The sequence below is a fragment of the Numenius arquata genome, chromosome 2 (assembly GCF_964106895.1).
Source record: "Numenius arquata chromosome 2, bNumArq3.hap1.1, whole genome shotgun sequence".
In the NCBI taxonomy this organism is placed as follows: Eukaryota; Metazoa; Chordata; class Aves; order Charadriiformes; family Scolopacidae; genus Numenius; species Numenius arquata.
Genome location: NC_133577.1, coordinates 60,017,815 through 60,043,401, shown reverse-complemented (window position 1 = coordinate 60,043,401; position 25,587 = coordinate 60,017,815). Strand labels below are relative to the sequence as shown.

The window sequence follows — 25,587 nt, the reverse complement described above, 5'->3', positions numbered from 1 at the left end:
TGTACGTGTGGGATTAAAGCCTTTCCAATCAGACAATTTTCAAATCCATAAAAAAACTCAACTTCTTTCAGGAGCCTCCCCTGTTTAGACGAGATGAGCAGGAAATTCAGACATCTTCCCAAGAGGTTAGGGGTGGAAAAGGAGCAAGAATATGATGATGTCGGCCTCTTTACCTGGTGAGTTTTTTTGAATCTGGGGTTATTCTAATATCGTGTATTTTCACATCTAAAGCAGATGCTCAGTACTGCAATGGGGTGCTTCTTTTGACCTCTCTGTGGATAAACTGCTTCTTTTCTGTGCCTCAGCACCAGAATGAATACCAAAAACTAGGAGGTAGAGTTCATGGTAGAGTTTCCCTGTATTAAAATACTGCCAAATACTTTTATATGGAGATCTAATTTTAGAATAGCACTAGAAATATTTTCTTCTCTGAAAACAAGAAATCGACTAGAAAGGAAAGTTGGGTAAGAAAGAATTCTTCACTTTGACAACGTACAGAATAACACGTGTGCTGGGGCAGTCTGTCAGCAGTAGCTGATGATTTCTGTCTCTGGAGCCTGTTCCATGGCGAAGGCTGTATTCCTAGCATTGGAAGGAAAGATTACCAGAGGTAACTGATAGAAAGCGTATTCTGGTTATCGACTAAGCAGCCTCACCTTCACCCTGCAGCTAATTGCAAGGTTAAAACCTGTAGTAAAAATATCCATATTTATCAACTAATTTGGTTTATTTCTGCTCCAGATAAATGAAGCAATATTCTATTACTGTCTCCGACCATGCTTTATTTTTTTTTTTATGTAGACGTGCTATGACAAAATCTCTTTCTTTTTAATTAAATTTTTCTAGATAATATCTTTGTAAGACTAGCACTCAGAGAGGCACAATCATTATTTTTAATAGAAGATGGTTAGTGCTTGTGAAAAATGATGGAGGCGCGTTTGTCACTACTGAAGTTTTCTGCCTACAGAGAGAGCATTAGCAAGGGTTCCTTAGATCTGCTTTTCCAGGGTGACCTTTGTACCAATTTAAGACCAGGTCTGCAAAAGCAGGTAAGTGCTTGATTGTTTTCAGCGTATAAACAATCTGGTAAAATTAATGAGTTTGTTGGACTGTTTCAATAAGCTAGGTTTAAAACAAAGTGTTTGCTCAAATACGTGACTGCCTTTGGGATCTGACCTTTACTTTTCTCACAAAACCGCTGATTTCCTACGACTCACTTCTAGTTAATAGCCATCACTGCTCCCAACTGGATTGAGATTTCCAGTTCATTTCATATACATCACCAGAGAGATAGGAGGTGGTAACAGCCTTCAGCTGCTGGCACGCTCCAGCCTGAGCCAAGGTGAACAAGCCTAGAAATGAAGGAGAATGTGCCTTGATTTCTTTGGGGGGGGGTGGGGGGGGAAGAAGCAAAGATGACTGCAGGTATAAGACTCCTATCAGTTCAGGCTTTGCCACAGCAAGCAAACGCTAAATATTTTCTAAAGTGACCTGAATTAAACTTCTCGTAATGCCAAAACACACAGGCCCCTTTCGGTTGCCCGCAGGCAGGCAGAGCTGCCGAGGGCAGAGCAAGTCCTGCTTCCCAGCTGACAGCCTACAGGGATGTCTTGGCTATCAAAGGACACTTCAAATGGCCCCAGTAACCTGTGTTTAGGCAACAGAGTTGAACCTTTCCTGGCTGTGGATGGTCCCAAGTGGGCATTTTCTCCCAGGCATACAAAGGACAGGCAAGCTTGCTGCTTGGCTGAGTTCTGAAGTCCATCCTCAGGAAAACACCCACTGATTTAAGGCATGCCCGGTTTTCATCTACTGCTGGGAAATGTGAAACCTTCATGGCTTAAACTATCTTAATTAGGCCATTAAAGCCTGATATAAAATGGCTGAGCTAAACAGGGTCAGGAGGGCAAGGCGTATCGTCAATGCGTTGTAAAGCTTTTGCCGCTCGGCCCCTGGTTCGTACTGTCCAGAACCGTGTTTCCATGAAATAAAACGCTGGAGCCCTCTGCGTGGTGGCTCCGGGGAGGGACCCTGGGTCTGTGCTTTTCATTTAGTCGGCATCGCGGGCGGGCAGGGAGACTTCGCTTCTCTCCTGCTTCAGTGCCTTGCGCTGCTCTGACTTTCAGTTTCTAATTCTGCCGCGGTTTAATTTTGTCCAGCCCTGGGGTTTTAATGCGTGTGTTTCGGGCGGTTTGAAAGACCTCATCGTCGTTTTTCCCGTGCAGGGGCTGGTTCCAGAACAAGGGAAAAAGCACCTGCTCTTTTCTTATTTCTTTTCCAGAAATGTTCTAACAATTGTGGTTACTCCGGGAGACCGAATTAAAAAAATTTGGTAAAGCATCAGGTCTAGGGCCTGTGTATGTACACATACATGAGGAGAACGCAAGTGCAGGTCGTCGGTGGTGTCTTTGTATCCTGATGGGTACAAAAACCAGACAAATCCAAAATATTCACCATAAAAGAGCAAAAGGGGGAACTCTAGAATGGCATAACATTTTTTTTTTCCCCCATTCACGTAGATGGTAAAACTTTTTTTAACTGTGAAGACTCAGCACTTCTGATGTCGAGAAGAAAAGAGGCAAGGCTGGATGCTGTAGATGTGGGAAATTAAATGCGAGTGTGAAATCCTCAGGCTGTTATTCGCTTCAAGCAGTCTGCACATTCCTGCAACCAGATTTATATTCTTATCATTTGAGAGCGAGTATTTGGCCATGCTGTCAGACCTGGGTGACTTGTTGTTGCTTTTTTTTCTTTTTTTTTTTAATCTCAAATACTATGTTGGAAAAATGCTCTGGGTAACCAGTGCTAGTGGAGGGAGTAGGGAGAAGTAGGGAGGTGATTGTCCCCCTGTACTCAGCACTGGTGAGGCCACACCTGGAGTATTGTGTCCAGTTTTGGGCACCTCAATCCAAGAGAGACATCGAGGTGCTGGAGCGGGTGCAGAGGAGGGCAGCGAAGCTGGTGAAGGGCCTGGAGAATAAATCTTATGAAGAGCGATTGAGGGAGCTGGGACTGTTTAGTATGAGGAAGAGGAGGCTGAGGGGAGACCTCATCACTCTCTACAACTACTTGAAAGGACACTGTAGAGAGGTTGGTGCTGGTCTCTTCTCACAGGTAATTAATGACAGAATGAGAGGGAATGGCTTCAAGCTCCAACAGGGTAGGTTTAGACTGAACATTAGGAAAGAATTTTTCACAGAAAGAGTGGTCGGGCATTGGAACAGGCTGCCCAGGGAGGTGGTTGAGTCACCATCCCTGGATGTGTTTAAGAGCCGTTTAGATGTGGTGTTGGGGGATATGATATAGGGGAGAACTTTGTAGAGTAGGGTAGATGGTTGGACTCCATGATCCCAAGGGTCTCTTCCAACCTGGATGATTCTATGATTCTATGATTCTAGTGCTAAGTCTGTCATTTGGAGAGTTGTCTCAGGGAGGTAAAACACAGCTGAAAAATCAGAAAAAGTAGAAATACTTTGATTCTTAAAACCCTTGGTGGAAAGTATATATATATTTTTTTTTTAATTAAAGAATGCACGGTGTTTTGACGAATTAGAATCCCATGCTATGGATAGCTTTTCCTTTGAACTAAACCCTTCCATCCACTGAGGGACGTGTGGTTTCGCCGGCCCATACTTGGTCTTGGGCAGTGCACTGGAGCAGCCTGGATTTACGCAGCCCAACGGGGAGCCCCTTGGGCCACCGAGGTGCAGGCTGTGGCTCGCGCAGCGCCTCCGGGGCTGCAGATGTGTGGCGGGGGGTAGGGGAGAGAGCTGGCAGCCCCCCACTCTGGTGAGTGTGGGGGGGGGCTGCCGTGTCCCCTCTTTCCTCAGCAGAAAAGCTGGAACACAGGAGGTGTTCCACAAGCTGGAACGTAGGAGGTTCCACTCAAATATGAGAAGAAACTTCTTTCCGGTGAGGGTGCCAGAGCCCTGGAACAGGCTGCCCAGGGAGGTGGTGGAGTCCCCTTCTCTGGAGATCTTCAAGACCCACCTGGATGCAGTCCTGAGTGATGTGCTCTGGGCAACCCTGCTTTAGCAGGGGAGTTGGACTAGATGATCTCTAGAGGTCCCTTCCAACTCTGACAATTCCCTGATTCCTTTTGTTTGTTTGTTTGTTTTGTGATGGGGTTTTTGTTTGTTTGTGTTAAATTGGTGGCAGTTTTCTTCTGAAAATGTGTGCTGCGGGAGTCCCTGCACGGCAGCGCGGCATGGTTAGCTTCCGATTTTTTTTAAAAAACCCCAAAAAACAAACAAACAAAAAAAAAGACAATAAAAAAAACCCCCCAAACAAAACAAAACAGCCCACCAAAAACCAAAACCAAGCAGCAAAGGATTTGCGGTCCCTACAGTTTGTAACCCACTAACCGGAGGGTGACAGGGGCCTGGCGGTCAAACGAAGCGCAGCCCCACCGTGGGCTCCAGGCAGAGGCTGTGGGGAGGGGACGCCGTCCCACTCGCGACAGTGGGGAAGGGACGCCCTTCCCTCCCCCCCGGGTTCCAGCCTCGAGGAACCGCCTGCAGCCCCCCCGCCCCCTTCCCGGGAGCGGATCACCTCCGGCGGGCAGAGCATTACCGAGGAGTTACGGGGGTGGGGGGGTGTCTCCGGCCGGCGGGCCAGGCGAAGGCGGCCTGACCGCTAGCCCACGGCACGGCCCTACTTGCGGGGGTGTGCGACCCCCCCCGGTCACTGCCCGGGGGTGGCGGGGCGGTGCGGTGCCGGGGGGCGGTACCGGGAAGGGGGGCGGAGGCGCGGGGGGCGGCGCGGCGGGCAGAGCCGGGCCGGGCCGGGGCGGTCGGTGGCGGTGCCGCGTTCATGTCAGCCCGCGTCCGCCGACACCGCCGCGTCCCTTCGGCCTCCCTCCGGATCGGTTTGGCTTTATGCTCGTATTTAATTTGACTTCTTTAAATTTTTGGTTTTTGGAGAGGAGGCGTGCGGCATCCGACTTGGAAAAAAAGAAAAGAAAAGAAAAAAAAAAAATGAGTCAAAATGTCTGAGAAAATGTCCAGCTTTCTCTACATCGGGGACATCGTGTCCCTCTACGCGGAGGGCTCGGTCAATGGGTTCATCAGCACGCTGGGGTGAGTGAGGGGCCGGGGGGGTGCCGTCGGGTGCCGGCCGCAGCCCCGGGAACGCCACCGCCTCGGCGGCGGCAGAGGGGAAAGTAGGAAGTGATGAGCCGGGGGGGAGGGAGGGAGGCGCGAAGGGACGAGTTCTCGCACAGGCCCGGGGCGGCGGGCCCCCCCCCGGCGGCGGCGGTACCGGTAAAGGCGGGCAGGCGGCCGTGACACCCCCCCCCCCGCCCCGGTGGCTCTGGCGCCGCTCCGTGCTCCCCGGCCCGGCTCCTGCCCGGGCTGCCCCTCCGGGCCGACTCAAACCGGGATACCTCAAACGAGCGTTTGCCGGAGCCCGCTCTGGAGTCCAAACAGCCCTGTGCTGTAAGCACATGCCTTAATATCGTCGTTATTTACAACTAACTTTTTTTTTTTCTTTTTTTTTAATTAAAGCGGGAGGAGGGGGGCTTTATTTTATCGCGCATCTGAGAATTTTTTGATGAAGACGTGAAGGACAAAAAGCTTTCCTTTCTGGCTCATCGTCGTAATCAGCTGTTAAAGGTGCATCCCCTTTACTTAGGGTTTGCCTTTGCCAGAGGTCTTCTCTGCGGTTCTGAATAATCAGATAATTATGATCAGATATTTAATTTTGTGAGGATGCTTTTCCCATGAGCTCTTCTTTCTCTTTGCGGCGTGAAGAGGTGTAGTGTAACTGGGGCTGCTGTGTTCCTGCTTGCTTCAGGTTTTTATTAACCGTGACCGCTTTGAATCACCTTTTTAGAATCCAGGACAGAAACCAACAGCGAATGGCATTAGGAAATACGTTGATATCTTTCTTTAAACCGTCACGTCGTTTGGTTGGAGTGACACGTCCTGAGGGTGCAGTGGTTCCCCCTGATGTTTTTAGGAGAGCTGCAGTAATTTCAGGGACTTTCTGGCGTGTCCAAAGTAGGCATGTCCTTTAAACCTTTGTCAGTGGAAACATCTCCTCATGCACGAGTCCCGGTGATCAAAATGACAAGTAGACTTTAAACTCCAGTTAAATATCAGTGGTGTTTGCTGCTTAAACGTTAGCTGTACCTTCAGAATACCAGTTGCACTTCCTAAGGGTGATCTGCTGCTGATTGGCGTGTGCCCGAGTATTGCTCCCGTGGGTTGTGTTCAGCCGCCCGTGTCCCGAGATCTCTTCGATGGGGCACTGTGGGGCGAAGTAAAGGCAGTATTAGAATGCTAACGATAAATGTTAGTCGCTTGATGGCATACTGTTACTGGAAAAGAGATGGTGTTCAAGATCCTTTCTGTTATTTTACCTTATTACTACTTCCTATCCTCGCTGTTCACTCATTCCATCTGTTCACAAGCGTTTTTTCATGGTTTGTTCCTCTGTTAATTTTGTGCCTTCTCTATCCCTGACTCTTATTTTGTTTCACGTCTCCTTTTGTTTTGCTGACTCTCGTAATTTCAAATCCTGTCTGAAAACGTTTGCTTTCTGCAACTGTTAATCGCTGGATATTGTTTCTTATTCTTGTAACCCCAGCATTACTTCTTTGTTGGCATAATATGTCGCTGAGTTGTTTGGTTTTGTTGTTGTTCCGTCTCATTGCTGTGTTCTGTTATCTGGGTGGGGAAGCTAAATTTGCCATACTTTTTTTTTTTTTTTGTTTGGTTTTCATTATGTTAAGAAACGTTCCTCATTTCATGGAACACCTGCTCGTCTACAGTCATAAATGTTTCTGCTCTGACTGGTGCTTGTACAACTGTGTTGCTTGAATAAGTGTTGGCGTTCTCGGGTAGAAGCCTTGGACCACTGATCCTCCCCTCATCCCTTGGAGTTAGGACAGGACATTTACCCCCAGTTTTATCAATGGGAAGCCAAGATCAAAGCTTGCCTAAGGCACATGGGCGTTCTTTACCAGGAGAAATAATTGAACTCAAGCCAACACCCTGACTAATAGACCATCCAGGCTCTCTTTGAGAAAGAGCCAGCTAACCCAGCTCAAGACAGGACTAACCCAGCTCTAACCCAGACAGGACTCCTGTGTGCATCTCTCCTTCAGCAAGCAGACCAGGAGTTCAAGAATGCTCTGTTAACTCTTCGATACAGCTTTTTTTGTGCCCTGCTCCCTGGCATGGTAAAGGCAGCTGCAGAGTCAGGAGGCTGGAGTTGAGGACCTGGAGGCCTTGAAGGAAATGTAAAGTCACCAGTGGAAAACTCCCATATCTACTAAATGGGAATGCTGAACTCTCTGCTGGTGGTACGAGAACTCGGACTGAAATTTAAAGTTGTGATGCTAAGTCCTATTATTTGTGCCTTTGGAAAGGGCAAAAAAAAACCAGCTCAGGGAAACAGTTCAGGGAAGGTGTTCACTAAGCTGCATGGTTGGTGTGCAACCATTCCTAAATTCCTGCATCTCCTGCATTCCTGGTCCTCTGTTTGGCACGAGCATCTGAACAGAGGTGGCTCCATCCTCTAGCGGCGCCTCTTATCGGTGAGGACAAAGCGGGGTAGGAGCGGGAACGATTGCGTGCTCGCTTCATTTAGCTGCTGCGGGTCCTTGTTTTATTGTTCTTGCTGGTATTACTCAGGGTGCTTTTTTGAAAGGTGCTGGGCAAAAAACACGTGGCTTTTACACTTTTTAGTCCATTGGGTAGTCTCATGTGGTTGCAAGAACTTGAAATCCAGCTTGGGTCTAGTGACTCTCCAGCAGGGAGAGAGTCCTGTTTATTTTAAGCTGTCAAAGGCTAATTGTTTCTTAAACAAAGCATGAGGGAGGCCATTCTATAAATAAGATAAAAAAGTGCACAGCACCTCTCCAAGTAGGGGAGGTCTGTCACGTCAGCAGACCTTACTCCTTGAAGAGTTGAATCAGCTCAACAGATTAGTTTTGAGGCGGAGATTTCGAAGCGAAGGCAGTTTCATGTGTTTTAGAATAGTTTTTGCTCAGTCGCTAATGCAGAAATTTTCATGTGCTCACTTTCCCCAGGAAACCTAAAGCTGAGAGAAAGTTACAGCTGAGCTAAAGAGGTCAAGTGTAGGGTCGGATTAATATCTACTAGAACCTTAGTGTGGAAGTCTTCCTCTGCTGCAGAGAGGTAACCTCTCCTCTACCATTAGAGCTGCCCCTCTCCACTTGGGATCCACAGTCTGGAACAGCCTCCTGGAGATAGCTGCTTATGCCCCTTCTTCCAAAAAACTGAGCACAAGCACTGTCTTTTAAAATATGGATACAGGAGGAAGAATTTGGAGTGACGCTCCCTCAGTTCCTAGATTAAGAGGTCCTTCTTGTTCAGGAGATGGGCTATCTGTGCCTCCTGGCCCCATGTCCAGGTGAGCATGCCGAGTGGTGGTAGGTGAAGGCAGAGGTGCCTCTCCACACCTCCCTCTGCAGAAAGGGTTTGAGAGTTCCTGGAATGATGAGAATCTGTTGGACACAAAAGGACCCAAAAGATTGGGACACTTCTGTGAGCTGGAGGAAACCCGTGCTTCTGTCCTTGGCTCTGAACTATTTTATTTTTTTTTACTTACTATAAACAGCTGTTGGATGTGAGTGAGTGAAGCCTTTGCTTTCAGATTTGATCCCTCTTAGTCAGAAGAGGAAACTGAACCTCTCTTCCGTATCTGGGGTTAGCGCTGTCATGTGGGATGGGGGCAGGGAAGTCAGGCAGCACCGCTCTGAATTCTTCCTTCTGCATCTGTATCTTAGGAGAGCAGTTAATTCTTAGTTTTGGGAAGAAACCACCTATCTCCAGGAGGGTGATCCAGGCTGTGGATCCCGAGTGGAGAGGAGGCACCTCTGGGTAGTGGTACGAGAGAGGGTTTTAGGGCTCAGCATTCTCCATTGGCTGCTGCAGGTCTTTGGATACTTGAGGGACTGAGACTCGAAGCGGTCCCCTGCCTTTTTTTTTCCTCTTTGGCTTCAGGTTTATTCTGGGTTTGTATGCTGCTCTGAGGTGCTGGTGATGTGTAACCTAGCCTTTCTGATCTCTGTGAGCTTCTCCCCCCCCATTCTTTTTAAAAAGAAGAACGCTTTTGAGTGTATAAACTGATAGTCTTGCGATGTAGTACAGGAAAGGAGATGTTTGGGAAAAGGAATTTACATCCATGGGTCATTTTCTGCCATTTCAAGATATATTTAAGATATATTTGGTACTGGCTTATTGGACCGTGCCAATAATGACTTCCACCCCCCTTTTTTTGAGCTCTTAGTGTGTTTTAGCTTCTGTGCGGTTTGAGGTTTCATGTCCTACAGGATGTGTGTGGCAGAGCTAGAAAATGAATCCAGGTGTTCTTAAGTCAGACCGATGTCTGAACCTTGAGAGTGCCTTCCCCAATATTTTGGCAGTAAACGTTGGAATGTTGACAATGATATGTGCTGGGAATTAGAGCTACTGTTAATCACCTCGTGGTACAAGTTGGGAGGGGGGAAGTATTCATGATTAGAGAGGTGGGGAAAAAAAGTAAGTAACAACAACAGCCCGCATCAGCTGTTGGAAAATTTGAGAATGGGCCTGTTAGTCACCATCAGTAGCCTCATTCCTGTCTCACCTCTGTAAACATGCTTTTGTGCCATAGCAGCCAGAAACCCCATGGAATATAATTAATGGAGCATGCAGCAGGAGAGCTGCCTGCTAGGTAATATATGGTTGTGAATGATGAGGAGTGCTGAGACTTACTTCTAATTAGCAGCAAAAAGTGTGTTGTAGAGTATTCAGGCTCGTTTTCTTGAGTTTAGTGATTTGTCCTGAACAACTTGTCTTAATTTGTGGAAGTGCTTGCCAGAATTTTCTTATTTGAAATGAGTATCACAGTTTTATTCAAGCTCCTTCACTGGGCTTTTGTGCATTAGTTGTCTTACTGAAGTTGGACTTCACACACACATAACAGTCATACTTTGTAAAGGAACAAGATTAAGTAGAAAGTGCTTATGGAACAGCGTAAATCAGAATATTTCAAATACAACGAAGGCTGAAGCGTGTCATCTTGGTGGCCTCAGGAATGGTTCCAAGAACATATGTAGTGACTGATGCTGCTTACAACACACGAATGCAGTATTTTCATCAGCGCGCTGCTTTTATGTCTTTTTTTAACCCTTCTCTCCTACTGTCTGAAAGTGTAATCTGTGGTTAAGGAGTATAAGTCCTCTAGTTAACAGCAAATTTTTCTTTCTTGTGCCAGCTGACAAAACGTAGTTAGTCAGGAAAAAATAAAAAGCCTGAAGAAAGTGAGAGTGGCGTAACTAGAATTACTTAAAATTTAATTCTGATACATAAAGAATCAAATAATACCTACAAGAGAGAAGGGAAGGTGAATTTCAGTTTTTATGTGGGCTAAAGTATTTGTCTATTTTCACTACCTAGATTTGACAGTTTTGATTGTATGTTTCCTGATTATTTTTTTTTAAATACTGTGTAGGATTAGCATTTTCAGAAACGCTTTCTCTTGGTTGTCTTCCTAATGCAGAAGCACTAGTCTGAATTCTGCAGCTACTTTGAATGTATGGTAATGTATCTGGAAACTTAATTTGGTACATTTTTTGTGTATTCCTTTTCTGTGATAACTTTCTTAACCATAACCTATATTATATGCATCATTATATACCTTCATTGATCTTACAATAAATGCCATATAAGCAGAGATGTAGACAGAGAAATACAACTCTGTATCTTGCATGCCTTGCAATTGAATACATATATCAAAGCATATATCCTCTGTAATTATCCACTCACGTTAGCAATTAGGCACCACTCCAGCTTTTCCATTTATAACGAACTTATTTTGATGCTCATTTCAAATACTCTACCAACAGTGCTGTCTTTAAATAAACAATGAGACAAAGTACTCTTATGGGAATGCAGCAGGTAATGAGCCCCAGAGGGAGTGAGTTTGTTTCAGAAGTTCTACTTGCACACAGAGCACAGCTTGGGTGTGAAGGAACGTAGGATTAGACTTAATTACGGTATTATGATTTATGAGACTGAACGCTAAAATGTAATATCCTTGGTTTAAAGAGCTCATTATCAAACAGAAGTGGAGAGAAAATTGGGGTTCGGGAAAGAACAGATAGATTTAATGTAAAAGTGAGCTTACCCTTAAGCTGTGTGGTAGTTAATGGAAGTAAGAGAGGACTTGAATTTTGAATTGAGCCAAGTGGTGTGGCCATTACAACTTCTGTAGTTCTCAGCTGGGCTGTGGGTAATGTGGGGAGCAGTCAGGAAAGAGAGGGGAGATTGTTTCACTTGCGTGACTTTAAGTCTGATTTAACTTCCTTTTACATAATGAGGGGATTAACTAAACAGTCTTTATACGGTTCCTGGACTCACTAGAAATCAAGGTTATCTTATATTTTGAAAGTGCCACGGAGGTAAGGGTCAGATCAGCCTTTGACTTCCCTGGCTTGGAACGTTACCTCCTAAGAAGCATGTGAACCATTGCTTTAATGGTTCAAGCTGTTAATGGTGCAGGCTGCTGGTGCTGCTTGGCTGAAGCCCGAGCCTGTTTGTTGGGCACTAGCACAAAGCCGTGGCCTCTGCACGAGTAGTTAGTGCACTTGAAAGTCTGGTTTCTGCTTGCCTTGAAGAGTCCGTTACTCCTTGTATGAAAGGGAAATTGGTGAAGTTTGTATGACTTTGATACACTTGATATTTATGGAAAAAAAAGGAGAATGGAAAATGAATCGTAGTGCAGGATTTTACTTTTTTTTTTTCTGTTTCTGTGTTACGTTTTATCACGTGTTCAGAGATGCGTATTTTAATTATATTAAGGACATAGAAACCCTCATGACTGCTTATTTTAAACCTTCATTTGTTATTTGTGAATCTGGTTCTATCTAATTACTTGAAACAATAGTTCAAGTAATTCAATGAGTAGACGTGCAGACACTTCCTGACATAGCTCCTGGTTTCAGCTGTTTATAATGATGCTAAACCTTGACTTTTTGGACCCAAGGTAGATGACTGGGGCTGAATGTTTTTGTGTGGAAAGTTTAAAGTAAAATGGCATTTCTGGGAACAGGGTAAGCAAAAATGCATTGGTTATCCCTGTTTTAAAAAAGGGGATCTTGCAGCTGTGTGCTGAGAACCTCCCTGAGCTGCAGTGCTGTCTCCAGACCCACTTCTCCAGCATGGAGGGCTTGTCCTTCTCTGCCCGCTTGGAAATTTGCCCAGGTTTTGACAGCAGTGAGTTGAGGAAGGATTTCATTCAGACCCCTACGACCGCAGAGGCTGTCTTGGTACCTACGTCGTGCTGGAGGGTAGCAGGTGTTACCTGGCAGGGGCAGGTTCTTCTTCCTGCTGGCACTGGCCACCAAGAGGTCCCAACCTGACCTGTAGCAGTGTGGGAGGTGAATCCCAGTTCCCGGGATTTCCAGCTTCCTTTCCCCGGGGGGCACGGGACAGCTGCAGTTGTCCAGCTGCTTTGTGTTCCCTCTCTCTGGAGGAGTAAAAATAATTTTCTGCTTTTACTACCTCACTTCACTTCAAATATGAAACAAACTGAAACCAAGAAATTACGTTCTACCAAGGTGATGGCTTTGATTGCAAAATGGGAAACAGAGTTAAACAAGGAAAGCAAAAGACAGTGAAAACAGGGGTTTAAAATGTACTTGTTATTCACGTCTTGTATTAGGTATCACCTGAGGTTTTGAGGGGCTATTTTGGCTGGGGTAGCCAAAAGATTGTGCCAGGAGTTTGTCTTGTTGCTCTAGTGCTGTTTTTCCAACCGTCTGTCTGCCTGGATCTCTGTCTACCTCTTACGCTCATTTGTTTGCTGCTTTATTTATTTATTTATTTATTATTACTGCTGTTGAATAGAAACAAACCATTGTCAAAGGCGTACGATTTTAAAATAATTCATGTTTATTGCTGAATAATAAAGGAAAGAGGACCCTAAAGTGGTGACTGGGCTGGATAGCCTGGAGTCCGTGTGAGCGCAGCTGCACTGTCCTGCAGCAAACCTGAGGACCAGCCACCTGTCCCGGGTTGAGAGACACAGGACTAACTTTTCTTCTAATGCTGGGGAAAATTGCACTTTTAGAAGACTCTAGTGTCTGAATTTGTGAAAATATTTACTTTATAGTCAGCCAGGCTCTGTGGGATTCAAGGTCTCAGTGTTTTTGAGCCTTGCCAGGGGCAGGGACGAGGAGGAGCAAGGCCTGGGCATTTGACCCAGGCTGGCCAACAGGATTATTTCATACCATGAACGTCACATTCAGTATAAATTAGAAAAGTTTGCTGCGTAGCTGGCTCTCTGCCTGATGGTGGTGGGTCCAGAGAACTCCTTGCCCCGGTGCCGGAGCCCTGAGGCCTTCCCTTCCTCCTGAAGCCATTGCGCTCCCAGTGTCCGCCATTTGCTGTCCCTGCTGGGAGTGCACAGCTTCTGCTGAGAGAATGGGCTGAGTATCATTCCTGTATATCTCATATCAGTATCGGGATTAATACTGCTTCTTTAGTATTATTGTTAATTATTTAGTCTTAGTCTATTAAATCTATTTCTATTTCAACCCTCGTGTTTCTTTGTGTTCCCCGATTCCCCTTTCCGGGTGGGGAGGGGTCATCGGGTGATAGAATAATTGTCTAACGACGATAGATTGTTATGGGTTCTCTCAAGCCATAACACCACCCCATCCAGAGTTCCTGCAGCACTGGTTCTTCTGCTCAGGTTTACCTTTTGACTTAGCAAACTGCGTGAATTGTCATTATAAACTTTGGGCAGATTTTGCAAACCAGGTCCGTGAGTGTGTTTATTACCCCCCTCCTCAAGCTCAGTAGCTTGCTTTCGGTGCCTCTAGTTTGGGGGGGGGTGTGTGTGTGTCCTTTTGCCCGAGCAGAAATGTTTTGGTGTTCGGCAACTTGAGATGCTGGCCGTGCCAAAGGTGCCCAAGCCCTTTGTTGGCTTCACAGGCCCATCACATCGCCTGAGTGGGATTTTTCTTGCCATCGCTTCCCCTGGCTGTTGAGCAACCACAGGGTTGCTAGATTGCAGGAAAGAAAACAAGATGATCGCCTCCTCTGTCCTTCCAGTGCTCCCTCGCTGGCCCCTGGGTGATGAAGAAGAGAGAGGGGAGATGGATGCGGAGGGATGTGTTGGTGAACGGAGGGTCAGGTGGTGGAGGAACCAGCAGAGCAAGGGGGGGTGTGTGTGTGGTAAGAGGTAGATGTGGGTGGTGGGACAGTAACTGATGCGCGTGGTCTAACAGGCAGCAGGAATTAGATGGGAAGTAGGGCTGAAGAGGAACAGAAGGTGGACAGTGGCTGAGCTCTGCAGTCCCCTGCTGACAGAAAATAGTTATGAAAGCTACTGGCAAACTGTCTTTTCTTTTCAAATTACTCCACACAGAAGAAAGCAGCCTGTCACTGCCACTGTTTACTTAGATATTTCAAATGGTGGAGATCTGTAGTGAGGCTCGTATGGTCTCAGACAATTGAATATTACAACTGAATATGTGATATTTTTTCCCAGCGTTTTCGGTGTTGTTTAGGAAAATGCATAACGATGCTACCTTCTCCAAGAGAACGTCTGAGTTACGAAGTCATTTCCTCAGACAGAAATAGCAGTTTTAAGATTGTCTATGGTACCTTATGCAACTCTTTGTGTAAAAGCACAACAGCCCTCGCTGATGTGGTCCTGTACTATTGTTTGCAGGGCACGGCTGACTTGCCAAGTGCACGCGATGTCCAATGCTTTTGTAACAACTAAGCTTGTATATAATGAATCGCGGTACTCCGGTAATCTTCTTATATAATAAATTTTGGACAGTTTGTTTGAAGTGCCCCTCTAAGGTATTACTGCCACATGAATGAAGGCATGGAGTTGAAATTTATATGAAATTACTTCGCAGAAGGCGGCTAGAAAAGCATATCCAAGTGTGCTTGTTATCATTTGACATGTAAGTCAAGGTTATTACAGCTCTCCTCTGTGCAAAGAATTGATATTAAAACACTAATCGAGTTGTTGTTCTTTGACGTCTGGCTGATAAAAAACAATGTCATTTAAAAAAAATCAACAAATCAACCCTGAAACAAGACTTTTTATATGAATCTTAAAATACAGAAACTTTTTATGATCCAGTGCTTGGACGACTTACCTTGATTTTCTTTCAGAGGCTTGTTTGAATTTCAAACAAGTTGTGGTTTTTTTTTTTTTTCCTGCACTTGACATACACAAGTTAATGAATGTTGCAAAGGCAGCTGAAAGCTGAAAGCATGCAGTCCCAGTATGAGGAAAATGACTGCTTAAACTCATGGCAAGCCTCAAATTTTTATATCTACTGGCCACAGTTAAAAGACAGCAACCCAGTTCTTAGGGTTTTTCCTCTTTTCGGTGTAAAAGTGCACTGGTGTTCCTGTGTGCAGAGCAGAGGCAGGGCAAGCACAGGAGTCTCTGAGCCACCCAACTCTCCGTGTGCCTCCTGAGGGTGCTTTGGATGAAAGCTAGAGGAGCAGCAGGCACAAGCCAACACGGTATCCCCAGCCACCCCTGCAGGATGTCTTTCATTTCACTATGGGGAATTTTGCCTGGTTCCATTGTGCATCTGCATCCTGATGCCTGTGAAATTTTGTGTAGTTGTATAACCTTGAGTACTGTGATGTGGAAAATATACCTGCAGCTTTAGAGGGCATCTGAGTTGAATGTGGCTAGTATAGTTTTATCTTAAATCTTGCCATACCTGGCATTATTTGTAAATTCCAACTCGCAGGGCTTTATGAATTTTGCATATCATAGAATCATAGAATGATTTGGGTTGGAAGGGACCTTAAAGATCATCTAGTTCCAGCCCCCATTGGAACTATATCATCTATTCCAACCCTATGCTCAGCTTCTATTTAAGAAAAAGTGAGTTGCTCTCCCTCATGAGTGTGGGGAGAAGCTTGAAAATAAGAATGTTCACAAACAAAAGGTGTGTAAGGAGTGCCCTGAGTTTAGAAGTAATTTTCTTCTGCTAAGTTTAAATCAGAGCACATGGTTTGCAGGTGGGAGTATGACTAACTAATGGAATGTGAGTACTTGAGACTGGAAACAGTGCTTTTTCCGTGACCTTGTTGATGTCATTTTAAAGTTAGCTGGGTTTGTATTTCTGACGGGCTTGCCAGTTGTTCCAGATAGCTGAATCAGTAGTGTGCTTTGCTAAAATATTCTCAGTCACCTTTTAAATCTGCTTATTTCTTTTATTGTTTAGAAGCAATAAAGAGGGAAAGACTGGATATCAGTTTTGAAAACACTGAGAGCAAATCTTTGTACATTTGAGTAGTGAAAAATGTTGAAAGACATCACTAAGCAAGTTCCATTTTTCCATTCAAAGAAAAAGATTTAAGGCTACCTAGAAAGTTTTAAAAAAATATAAATTCCTTCATTTAAAAAAAACCCAACAAACCAAACCCAAACAAACTCAGCCAAGTGAGAAAGGTTAACTGTCTGTTAGTGGTATTTATTTTGATATATTGGACAATTTCTGACATAAGTTATTGCCTTTTGCCGAGGTAGACTCAGTTTCAGCCAAATGCACTGTCCCCTCCTTGCCATCTGCCACTTGTGAGGGTGCCAGTCCGTAGGCTTCACTTCTGCTCTGAATTGGAAAAATAGGGCATGGTTTAGAGAGTTTGACTCTTTAGAGATTGCTGAAAAGTCAGGGTTAAGTGAAGAGTTTTGTGGAATTGCATTGTTCTAAAATGAGATTTTACATCAGGTTCGCTGATGTAAAAATCAGGTAAGACAATGTCTCTGATGCTTCTCTGGTTGAAGACAGAATTTAGTAAGTCGAGCTTTAAGGTTGAACAGGTTTCATAAGTAAGGAACTGATGTAATAAATATTTTGGATTTTAGTGTTACTGTAACAACAGTAAAGTTGAATATTTCAGCAAATACCAGAAGTTCAATTTTTGAATAAGATAGTCAAGTATCTTTGTAAATATCCTTTCATACCATTGCTGTCATTGTAGCATGTTATTTATAGACAGTATTAAGAGTATTAGAATGCAGAAAAAAAAAAATCCTTGCCTTTAAATGATAAAAGAACAAAATAACAGACGGATAATTTAGTGGATATTGTGTTGGGTTTTTTTGGTGGTTTTTTTGTTGTTGTTGTTGATGAGGTCATAATTTATTTGTGTCAGGCTGTAGTTGACTTCGATACATAATATATATTCTTCTATTCAGAAAAAGTAACTAACAAAATAGTGGCAAAGATTCATGGCATTATTTCCTGTATAGATGGTCTGAGGTGTAGGTCCTACACCTGCCAATTTGTAGACTTTTACAAACTGCAAATGTCAAGAAGCATTTTTAAAAAAAAACAACCAAAAACCAAACAACTGTTGAAAAGCATTCAAATTAAGATTTCTACTTCCCTTGGTAGATTTTCAGGAGTACTAATTAGATGGATTAGGATTAGATCATGAAACTGTTCAGAGGCAGGCACCTGGCTCTTCAGAGAGGGCACTGCTGTGGGACCTGGGCAGCTGCAGGGTTTGGGTTAGAGGTATGCTCAGTGTCTGTTAGCAATGGCTTCTCTTGCAAAAACCAAACAAGGTCAGAACCTGGCAGGCAGTAAGTTCTGTCTGTATTAACTTTTGTAGTTGAACAGGTTTTTCTGCCACTGAATGTAGGGACTAATTACTGTATTGTTTACTTCCCCCCATGTAATATTTAGGATATAGTAAAAACATTAATTGTACAGTTCTGCTATAACACCTCATAGAATCACAGAATCATTCAGGTTGGAAAAGACCCTTGGGGTCATCAAGTCCAACCATCTATCCTACTCTACAAAGTTCTTCCCTACACCATATCCCCCAACACCACATCTAAGCGACTTTTAAACTCATCCAAGGATGGTGACTCAACCACCCCCCTGGGCAGCCTGTTCCAGTGTCTGATCACTCTTACTGTGAAGAATTTCTTCCTAATGTCCAGTCTAAACCCACCCTGTTGCAGCTTGAATCCATTCCCTCTTGTTCTATCGCTATTTGCTTGTGAGAAGAGACCAGCACCAACCTCTCTACAATGTCCTTTCAAGTAGTTGTAGAGAGTGATGAGGTCTCCCCTCAGCCTCCTCTTCCTCAAACTGAACAGTCCCAGCTCCCTCAATCGCTCTTCATACGACTTATGCTCCAGGCCCTTCACCAGCTTTGTTGCCCTCCTCTGTACCCGCTCCAGCACCTCGATGTCTCTCGTGGATTGAGGTGCCCAAAACTGGACACAATACTCCAGGTGTGGCCTCACCAGTGCCGAGTACAGGGGCACAATCACCTCCCTACTCCTGCTGGTCACGCTGTTTCTAATACAAGCCAGGATGCCGTTGGCTTTCTTGGCCACCTGGGCACACTGCCGGCTCATGTTCAGCCGCTTGTCAATTAGAACCCCCAGGTCTTTTTCCACCTGGCAGCTTTCCAGCCACACTTCCCCAAGCCTGTAGCGATGCATGGGGTTGTTGTGGCCCAAGTGCAGAACCTGGCACTTGGTCTTGTTGAAGTTCATACCATTAATGTTGGCCCATCCATCCAACCTATCTAGGTCTCTGTGTAGAGCCTCCCTGTCCTCATGCAGATCACCTCATTTGAAGCAATGCTGTGCGTTAGGCTGGTGGAGTCAAATGGGGGGGGACTGTTTCAGCTGGTCCGTTTCCTTTCTACGGCAGATTAAGCTGTCTACTGTGGTTAAGCTGCTCTTAGTACAATCATTTTACTTGAGTAGAACTGGAAGTGGGACAGTGCTGGTTTGAGTTTCCAACCATGGATCTAAAGCGTATTTAAAGGGAATTACTGTGATAAGGGGTGGTATACAAGCAGAGAAGTGACTTGCAGGAGGTTGTTAACAAACTGTGGAACATAACCAAAGTCTCCAAGTTCTGGGTCAGTGCTCTTTTTAGAAATGTTAATCTCGCAAGATGTTCAATGCTTGGTTGCATGAATTGTTTTATTTAAGATACCGGCTTATCTCATGGTAAGCCTTGGGAGTACGCCAGCTGTGACAAAACTGGTTAGTTTATTAAAGCCTCCGTGTGCCAAACGTTTTTTAAGTATATATCTTAAGATGCAGAATGAGCTTTATGATTGCAAGAAAAAAAGCCTATGCTGAGAAGAGTTTTACGCTTGCTGGCATTATTGTGATGCTCATTTTATGGGTGGAACCTCATTGACGCTGGTAAGAGTAATTAATGTTCTTCATTTGTAATGGAGGTGTGAGGAAAAATCCCTCCACCTTTCCGTGACCAGATAGCTGAAACAAGAGAAGTCACCACCTAACGGTGATACGCTTGATACAGCCTGAGTAAAAGCTGAGCTGTATTACTCAAGAATCTTCTTAGAAAGAAATTCAGCATTGACAGGGCAAGATATACAGGCCTAAGTGAGTAGGAGTACAGAGTATGTAGGACAAAAACTCAGTCATAAGCAGAGAAAACCTGCTACATTGACCCACGAAAATAAAAATGAGTGTGTGCTACTGACCATTGTTCTCTCTGAAAGCTGTAATCAAAGAAACTCATGCTGTTTGGTTTCTCCTGTGTCCAGGAAAATAAGAACTTATAAATTCTTTCTGAATAAATGATCAAGAAAATACCTGACACCATCTCAAAACTTTTTCTTTATAGTGGAAACAGTCCTTAAGTCTCCAGAACTGAAATCATCGCTTGTGACTAACGATAACCTGGTATCATGGGATGGACCCAGCTTCCAAAATGGAAATTTGTGACTGGTGTTCTTGTCTCAAAAGAGACCAGAGAGAATTGATATGATTTCTAATACAAGAACAGGAAGCCTTGCAGACAGAATTAAAGCAAAAATAAGAATGCCATCTGAAAAAAAGAACTGAGTGCATCAGAAGCAGTCAAAGAAAAGAGGTTTCCTGGTGAACGTTTTGTATGATGATTTACAGGTGAAACTGAAACCTTTTATGGGTACCAATTAAAAACTGTCTGGACAAGTTTGGGAAACGTTCAGGGAATATACCCACTCTCAAACAGCAAGGTGGGTCAAAGGGATGGTAAAAAAATATATTTTCTGTGGTTCTGATCTGGTTTTCCACAAAATAGAGATGAGGAAAGCTTGGGATTGCTCTGAGTTTGAGCCTCAGCAAAGACTTGACTTTAGAAATGATCTTTCAGATCACTTCTAATTAACATAGTAACCAGTTATCCAAGTGTGGAAACCTGGGTATGAGGAGACAAAGGGGAGTTTAGAAGGTGATGAAGTATGACAAAATTTTTGAGCTACCTGGGGACAACTCCTGTTGGTGCTTGAAATTTCAGACATTTTCATGATAATTTATCTAAGAAATAAGTACACGGTCAGGACGGACTATACTGAGGCATCTTGAGGATAGCTTGCCACATGGTTGTAGGAATTAATAGGGCTGGGCTTTCACAGGTGTTCGCAGATCTAGGAGCAGCAGGGTGACCTTGACAGTTCACCCAAATGAACTCTCTGGAGGCTAGTTGTAGATATTGCCTCAGGCAGAAGATCGAAGGAATATTTCACGGAATGACTCTGCTGAAAAGAGATCACTTTTTCTTTCCTCCCCATAACTTGCAAAACTTCCTGAATCATCCATTTGAAGAATGTATTGTTCCTGGAATGGACTTCAGAACAGCCAAAAGCTTTCTTTGGAAAGATAATTGGCTCTTACAATCATCTTAAAGTGTGGCATCCCCTCAGAGTGGCAAGTGAATTTCTGGTCGCATCAGGCAAACTTAGTTTAAAAACTAGTTTAAACTGAGTTTAGAGATGAGATAGAACATAAGAGTTTGTATTCATTCAGAAATTGTATCGTGGCTTTGAAGCTGCTGAAACTGGGGGTGCTGCAAGAGCGATAGCCGATTTGAAAAAAACGTATGATTTGGTGAAGTGTAAGCAGGATGTGGAAAATGGTGCAGGAAATGTGATGTTTGCAAGATAGATAAGAGAGCACCCCAGTGCAACAGTATCTTGTGGGGGCATCAATGGAGTGTGTTGCTGAAGCTTTTTTTCTGCTGGAGAATTGATAGTAATGGTTGTCCATTAATGTAGTCGTGGCTTATTGCACAAAATCGCCTGACGCTTGCGAAGTCGGGCACCAAAGGGCACTAGAAATAGAAGAGACTTTGCTGAATGGCTTTTGTAGATTTAGGGACAAGCGTAAGCCATCTGTGGATCAATGGAAAATTTTAAATTCAAAATATCTCACTAAGCGTTTGAGACTCTAGGCTTCCATAAAAGTTGCACTGTCTCAGTGTGCCCACAGCCTGATGGGTGTGGTAGAAAGGATCATTATGGACTCACACCTTCAACTGCCTTATTTTATAAACTCAAGGAAATTAGGGCACTCTATCCCATTGCCTTTGAGGGACTTAAAACAGGAGTGGATGAGAACATGAATTATATTCCAGAAGTTATTTTGTTTCAATATTAAGCAATTCTCTTCATTGTAAAGAAATTCTGGGGTGATGTGGACTGTGCAGAAGATCAAACACTAGACTGGAAAAGCTCGTTCAAGCCTGTTTGGTAACATGAACATCTCTTGGACACATTTTTACAGGAAAGCGTATGGAATCCAGGAATTGACTGGATGGGAGCGAGACATAATGACTGAAGGAGAATTCAGTCTCAATTGCACTTTGTGTCTCCTTTTTTAATGTAATTTGAGATACACGTTGTAATAGTTCAGCTTGTAGTGACAAGTGCACGGACTAAAGAGTCCGAGTTCGTGTCTAGATTAAAGAATGAAGATTTTGAGCAATTTGGAGTGAAAGAAAGCATTTTTTCAGTAGCTGCTTTTTTAATCTACTATCTTGGTTTAGGAGAGGTCATACAAGAACTAGAGGCATCTTATCCCTTTAACCCAGAAGGACGGAAAATATCTTGTCATCTGTTCTTTTTAATCAGTTCAGTCCTCTGAGGATACCAAAGATACTGTATTCCCAGACTTGCCTGATTGATGAAATGCCTTCAGGTATCTTCAGATACTGTCAGAGTGGTCTCTGCACCTTGGCTGTGGGTATCTATGTTGGGGGATAATCTTATCCGTTGAAGGAGTTTTGGAATTTCTGTGTTCTGGCTGTTTTTTGCTCAAGAACAGGCTGTTTTTATGTGATGGTAGTTTGAGGGATCAGATCCGAGTACTTGTTTTCTAAGTACTGATGAAGACACATTATTTCTACTAAAAAACAGGCATAGTTTTTTTCTCACTGACTTTTGCAGCCAGAAGGAATGTGGATCTGTTTTGTAAGCTGGGCCTGAAATATCTTCCACGAGTTCTCAGTCCTTCTCCATATAAAATGGGACCGAAATCTTCTGAGTGAAATGAGGTAGGTTTCGTTGAACAGAAGAAGAGGGAGGATGGTTTTCCTATGCGTTCAGTGAAGTATGTTGGTCTCTTGCTCTGTGTGGTGTTTGGTCCCAGGTCTCTGGGCTATGCAGCCTGAGGTGGTTCCCTATGGCTCCCCGTTTTCAGCATTTAATCAACTGTGCCAGTTGTAAAGGAACAAGAAGCTCATTTTTATCCTGTTACTGAACTTCAGCATCCTGAAAGAGCAGTTTGTGCTGTCAGTGGCATGCTTCAGGGTGTGTTTTGCACCACTGACACTGCTTCTGCCAAAGCGCTTGCAGTTTGTGTGGTTGGTGGGAGGATGTTGAAGGGAAAATTTGAGCAGTAGGGGGTCACACAACCCAAACAGTAGATAACAAATGATTATCTGTTATCACTGAAGAGTCAATCTTACTATGCACAGTTTCTAGAGTACAGCTTCTAGAGTAGTTTGAAAAATTGAGAGTCTGAGTCTCAGGATGCCTACTGTTAGTTTGCAGGAAGGAGGACGTACTCTGTTTTGCCCAGATTAGGGATTTATTTTAGGACGATGGTGACTCTTGCACTACCCACTCCCTATCTTGAAGGTAGGATCTTTCAGGATAGATAGTGCATGTGAAGGGACTGGAAGATGCTGACAGGTTCTTTATAATGGTATGGATGTAAATGAGATCTTTTCTGTAAACGCTGAACTCTCCAAGGAGGAGCAATGGACAGGACTCCAACATTGCTCCAGCTGGCTAGTGGCTCTTTGCCTTCTGGAAAGGATGGCTTTTCTTTTTGGAGGGTAGTGTTCCCACATTAAACTGGCACCTGAGTGGCCAGATGAATTTCTGTGTGTCTGGCTTTCTGCAGAAATCTGCTGAAGCAGATGCAACTGTTTTCAAATAGATCTTAGCCAGAGAGGATTGCTGGGGAGCGCTGGGAAGTCATATTTTACTTCTGCAGGCTTTGTTACCATGTGTTGAGAGGAGGGGAGGTGGGATATTTGTGCCGTCCCTTGCAGGTGGTGAGTTGAGCGCTTGCCAGTCAGGTGTTTTCTGGGCTCTGAGTTGCCAGAGTAAGTCAGCAGAGAATCTGATGCAAATGCCAGCTGAAAGTCTGCTCGACAGCTATAACAAGATCTCTACAAAGCTAGTTGGCAGGGACCTAAGCGCAACTTTGAGTGTAAGTGCTGTGATACTTTTTTCTAATTTCAGAATGACAAGTTAGATACAAACTTTTGGTTTGTATTAACACAGAGCTTTGTATACAAACACATAGCTATTTTTGGTGCTCATTTCCTAGAAAAAATTAAACTTGAAAGCTACAAGATGGAAAAAATTTGTTCAAAAACCTCTTCAGATTGAGGATTAGAAAAAAGAAACGAAGGCTGAAAATCACTTCCAGCTCACACAATTGCCAACGCAAAGCTGCCGACCAACCAGATGAATTGCACATTGTGAGGTGCAGGAACAGTTTGTACTGCTTTTGAAGTCATCAGAGTAGCAAGCAGCCACATACATGCAGTGGAATAAATCTTTGTCTCCGATTTCCATTTTTCTAAGAAAGATTATCCATTTAGGTTTAACCAGTATCTGTTTATATCTTAATGGATCACAGGAGAGCAGTTATCTTTTGGTGTCTTATCTAGGGCACTATATTGAGGGAAGAATTTATATGTAAGTAAACTGCGGTAGCAGAGGTGATCGTGCCTTTTGACTTGGTGAATAGTTTTTCAAACCGCTGAGGCTGTGGATATACATTTACTCTGCAAGCTGGTTTTTATCAGTGACTGCACATCACTGTTCACCACCAAAACAGTTTATGTGAGTGCTTCTTAGCTCTCTTTATGCAATATGAGTTCATATACTTAAACAATTTAGTAGATGATTTGTGCTAACGGAGTTGACTGTTGCTTAGAGACAGTCAGGCTCTGAAAGGTTGTAACATGAAATGAACGGACTAGCCCAACGTTTGCTTTTGCTCTTTCCCGCATTTGGGTCAACTTAGTCCGTCCTTTCATTGAATGTTGTGATCTATGAGTCTTGTAACTCAAGTGTTAGGCATCACCTAAACCAATACTGTTTTATTTCCACCTGCCAAATTAAATAGAGAGTTCTGCATCGGAGAGCTACTCGGGACAAGGCTGGCAGCTATGATTTCCAATCAGGGAAAAAGCTCGAGAACAGCATGTCTCTCTTAGCAGATGGCCAGACCTTCTGCCGCTCGGGCTGAAGCATCTCAATGTCCTCTTAAACGGAAGTGTTAATCAAAATATAGCAGACTAATTGTTTATGTGAGTAGAGGAGATTATCCCAGACAACGTGGTGCTGTTAGACTTGGGGAAAGAGCTGTGTAACCATACACAAAGCTGCACCGCAGAGATAGTCGATTTGCTTTTTGATTAGGTAATAAAATCTGGAAAGGTGATAAAAACGAAGCTGATTTTTGGGTGGGGTGCCGTACTATCTTTTCGGATCAGCTTATAGCTGAGTCGTGTTATTTACTGTGCACAAATGAATAAGGAATCGTAGCTAAGGCAGTGAGCAGGTCTTTAATTAAGGTGGCGGGTTCACTTGTTGCGATAATGGGTAGAGCAGTTCAACAGGGTTGTGGAGCGATAAGGAAAAGGCTAGAATGGCTTTACTCTGCTGCATATCGTTGCACAATATTAGAATGACTTTAGCAGGACTCCTTAAATGGGGGTTGTGTACATCAATTAGTTTGTTTAACTTGAAACTAGATGTGGACTTTGGTATGCTTTTTTTTTTTTTGTGTGTGTGTGTCCAGGTTCTCTTTGCAGGGAAACTATCCAGTAGCAAGGCAGCCATGCTGCTACCATTAAAAGTCCCTATGGGAACCAGGGCAGTGTGGTTATCAACCTCAGGATCTCAGGCTTGCCTGTAATTGCATTTAAGACTATACACTGACACAAGGAGATGGAATACACCAAGTACCCTGAAAGGTGGAACGAGTTCTTCCTGGGAAGGGCCACTAAAATGTATTCAATTTATTTATTTTTTTCCATTAAGAAAATAAAAAAGAGTAGCCTGAGAGAGCTGACATCTCCAGAGAGGGAAACGGGTAGCTGCCTCCATGGTCCCCACCACACTGGTTGAGAGCTGGTCATGCAGGAGTAAGTAACGATGACTACTTACTCCATAACCCACCACGCTTTCACCTTGCTCCAGCTCCTTGCTCAGCAGCTGCTTGCCCGATGTTGTGACGGGTCCCAGTGGTGAATGGAGAAGGGGAAATGTGGGTTTGTTTTTTTTTGTT

At 44.0% G+C, this 25,587-nt stretch overlaps 1 protein-coding gene across 3 annotated transcripts in view; it reads left to right on the top strand.

Annotated features, from left to right (window-relative positions):
• The first annotated feature begins 4,953 nt into the window (after positions 1-4,953).
• The window catches only part of ITPR2 (inositol 1,4,5-trisphosphate receptor type 2), a 298,404-nt gene continuing 277,770 nt past the window's right edge, over positions 4,954-25,587 (top strand). For all 3 annotated transcript variants that reach the window (XM_074165726.1, XM_074165736.1, XM_074165717.1), the window contains exon 1: positions 4,954-5,078. In XM_074165726.1, coding sequence (XP_074021827.1) covers positions 4,987-5,078 — 92 coding nt within the window. In that variant the 5' untranslated portion in view covers positions 4,954-4,986. The remainder of the gene's footprint in view (positions 5,079-25,587) is intronic.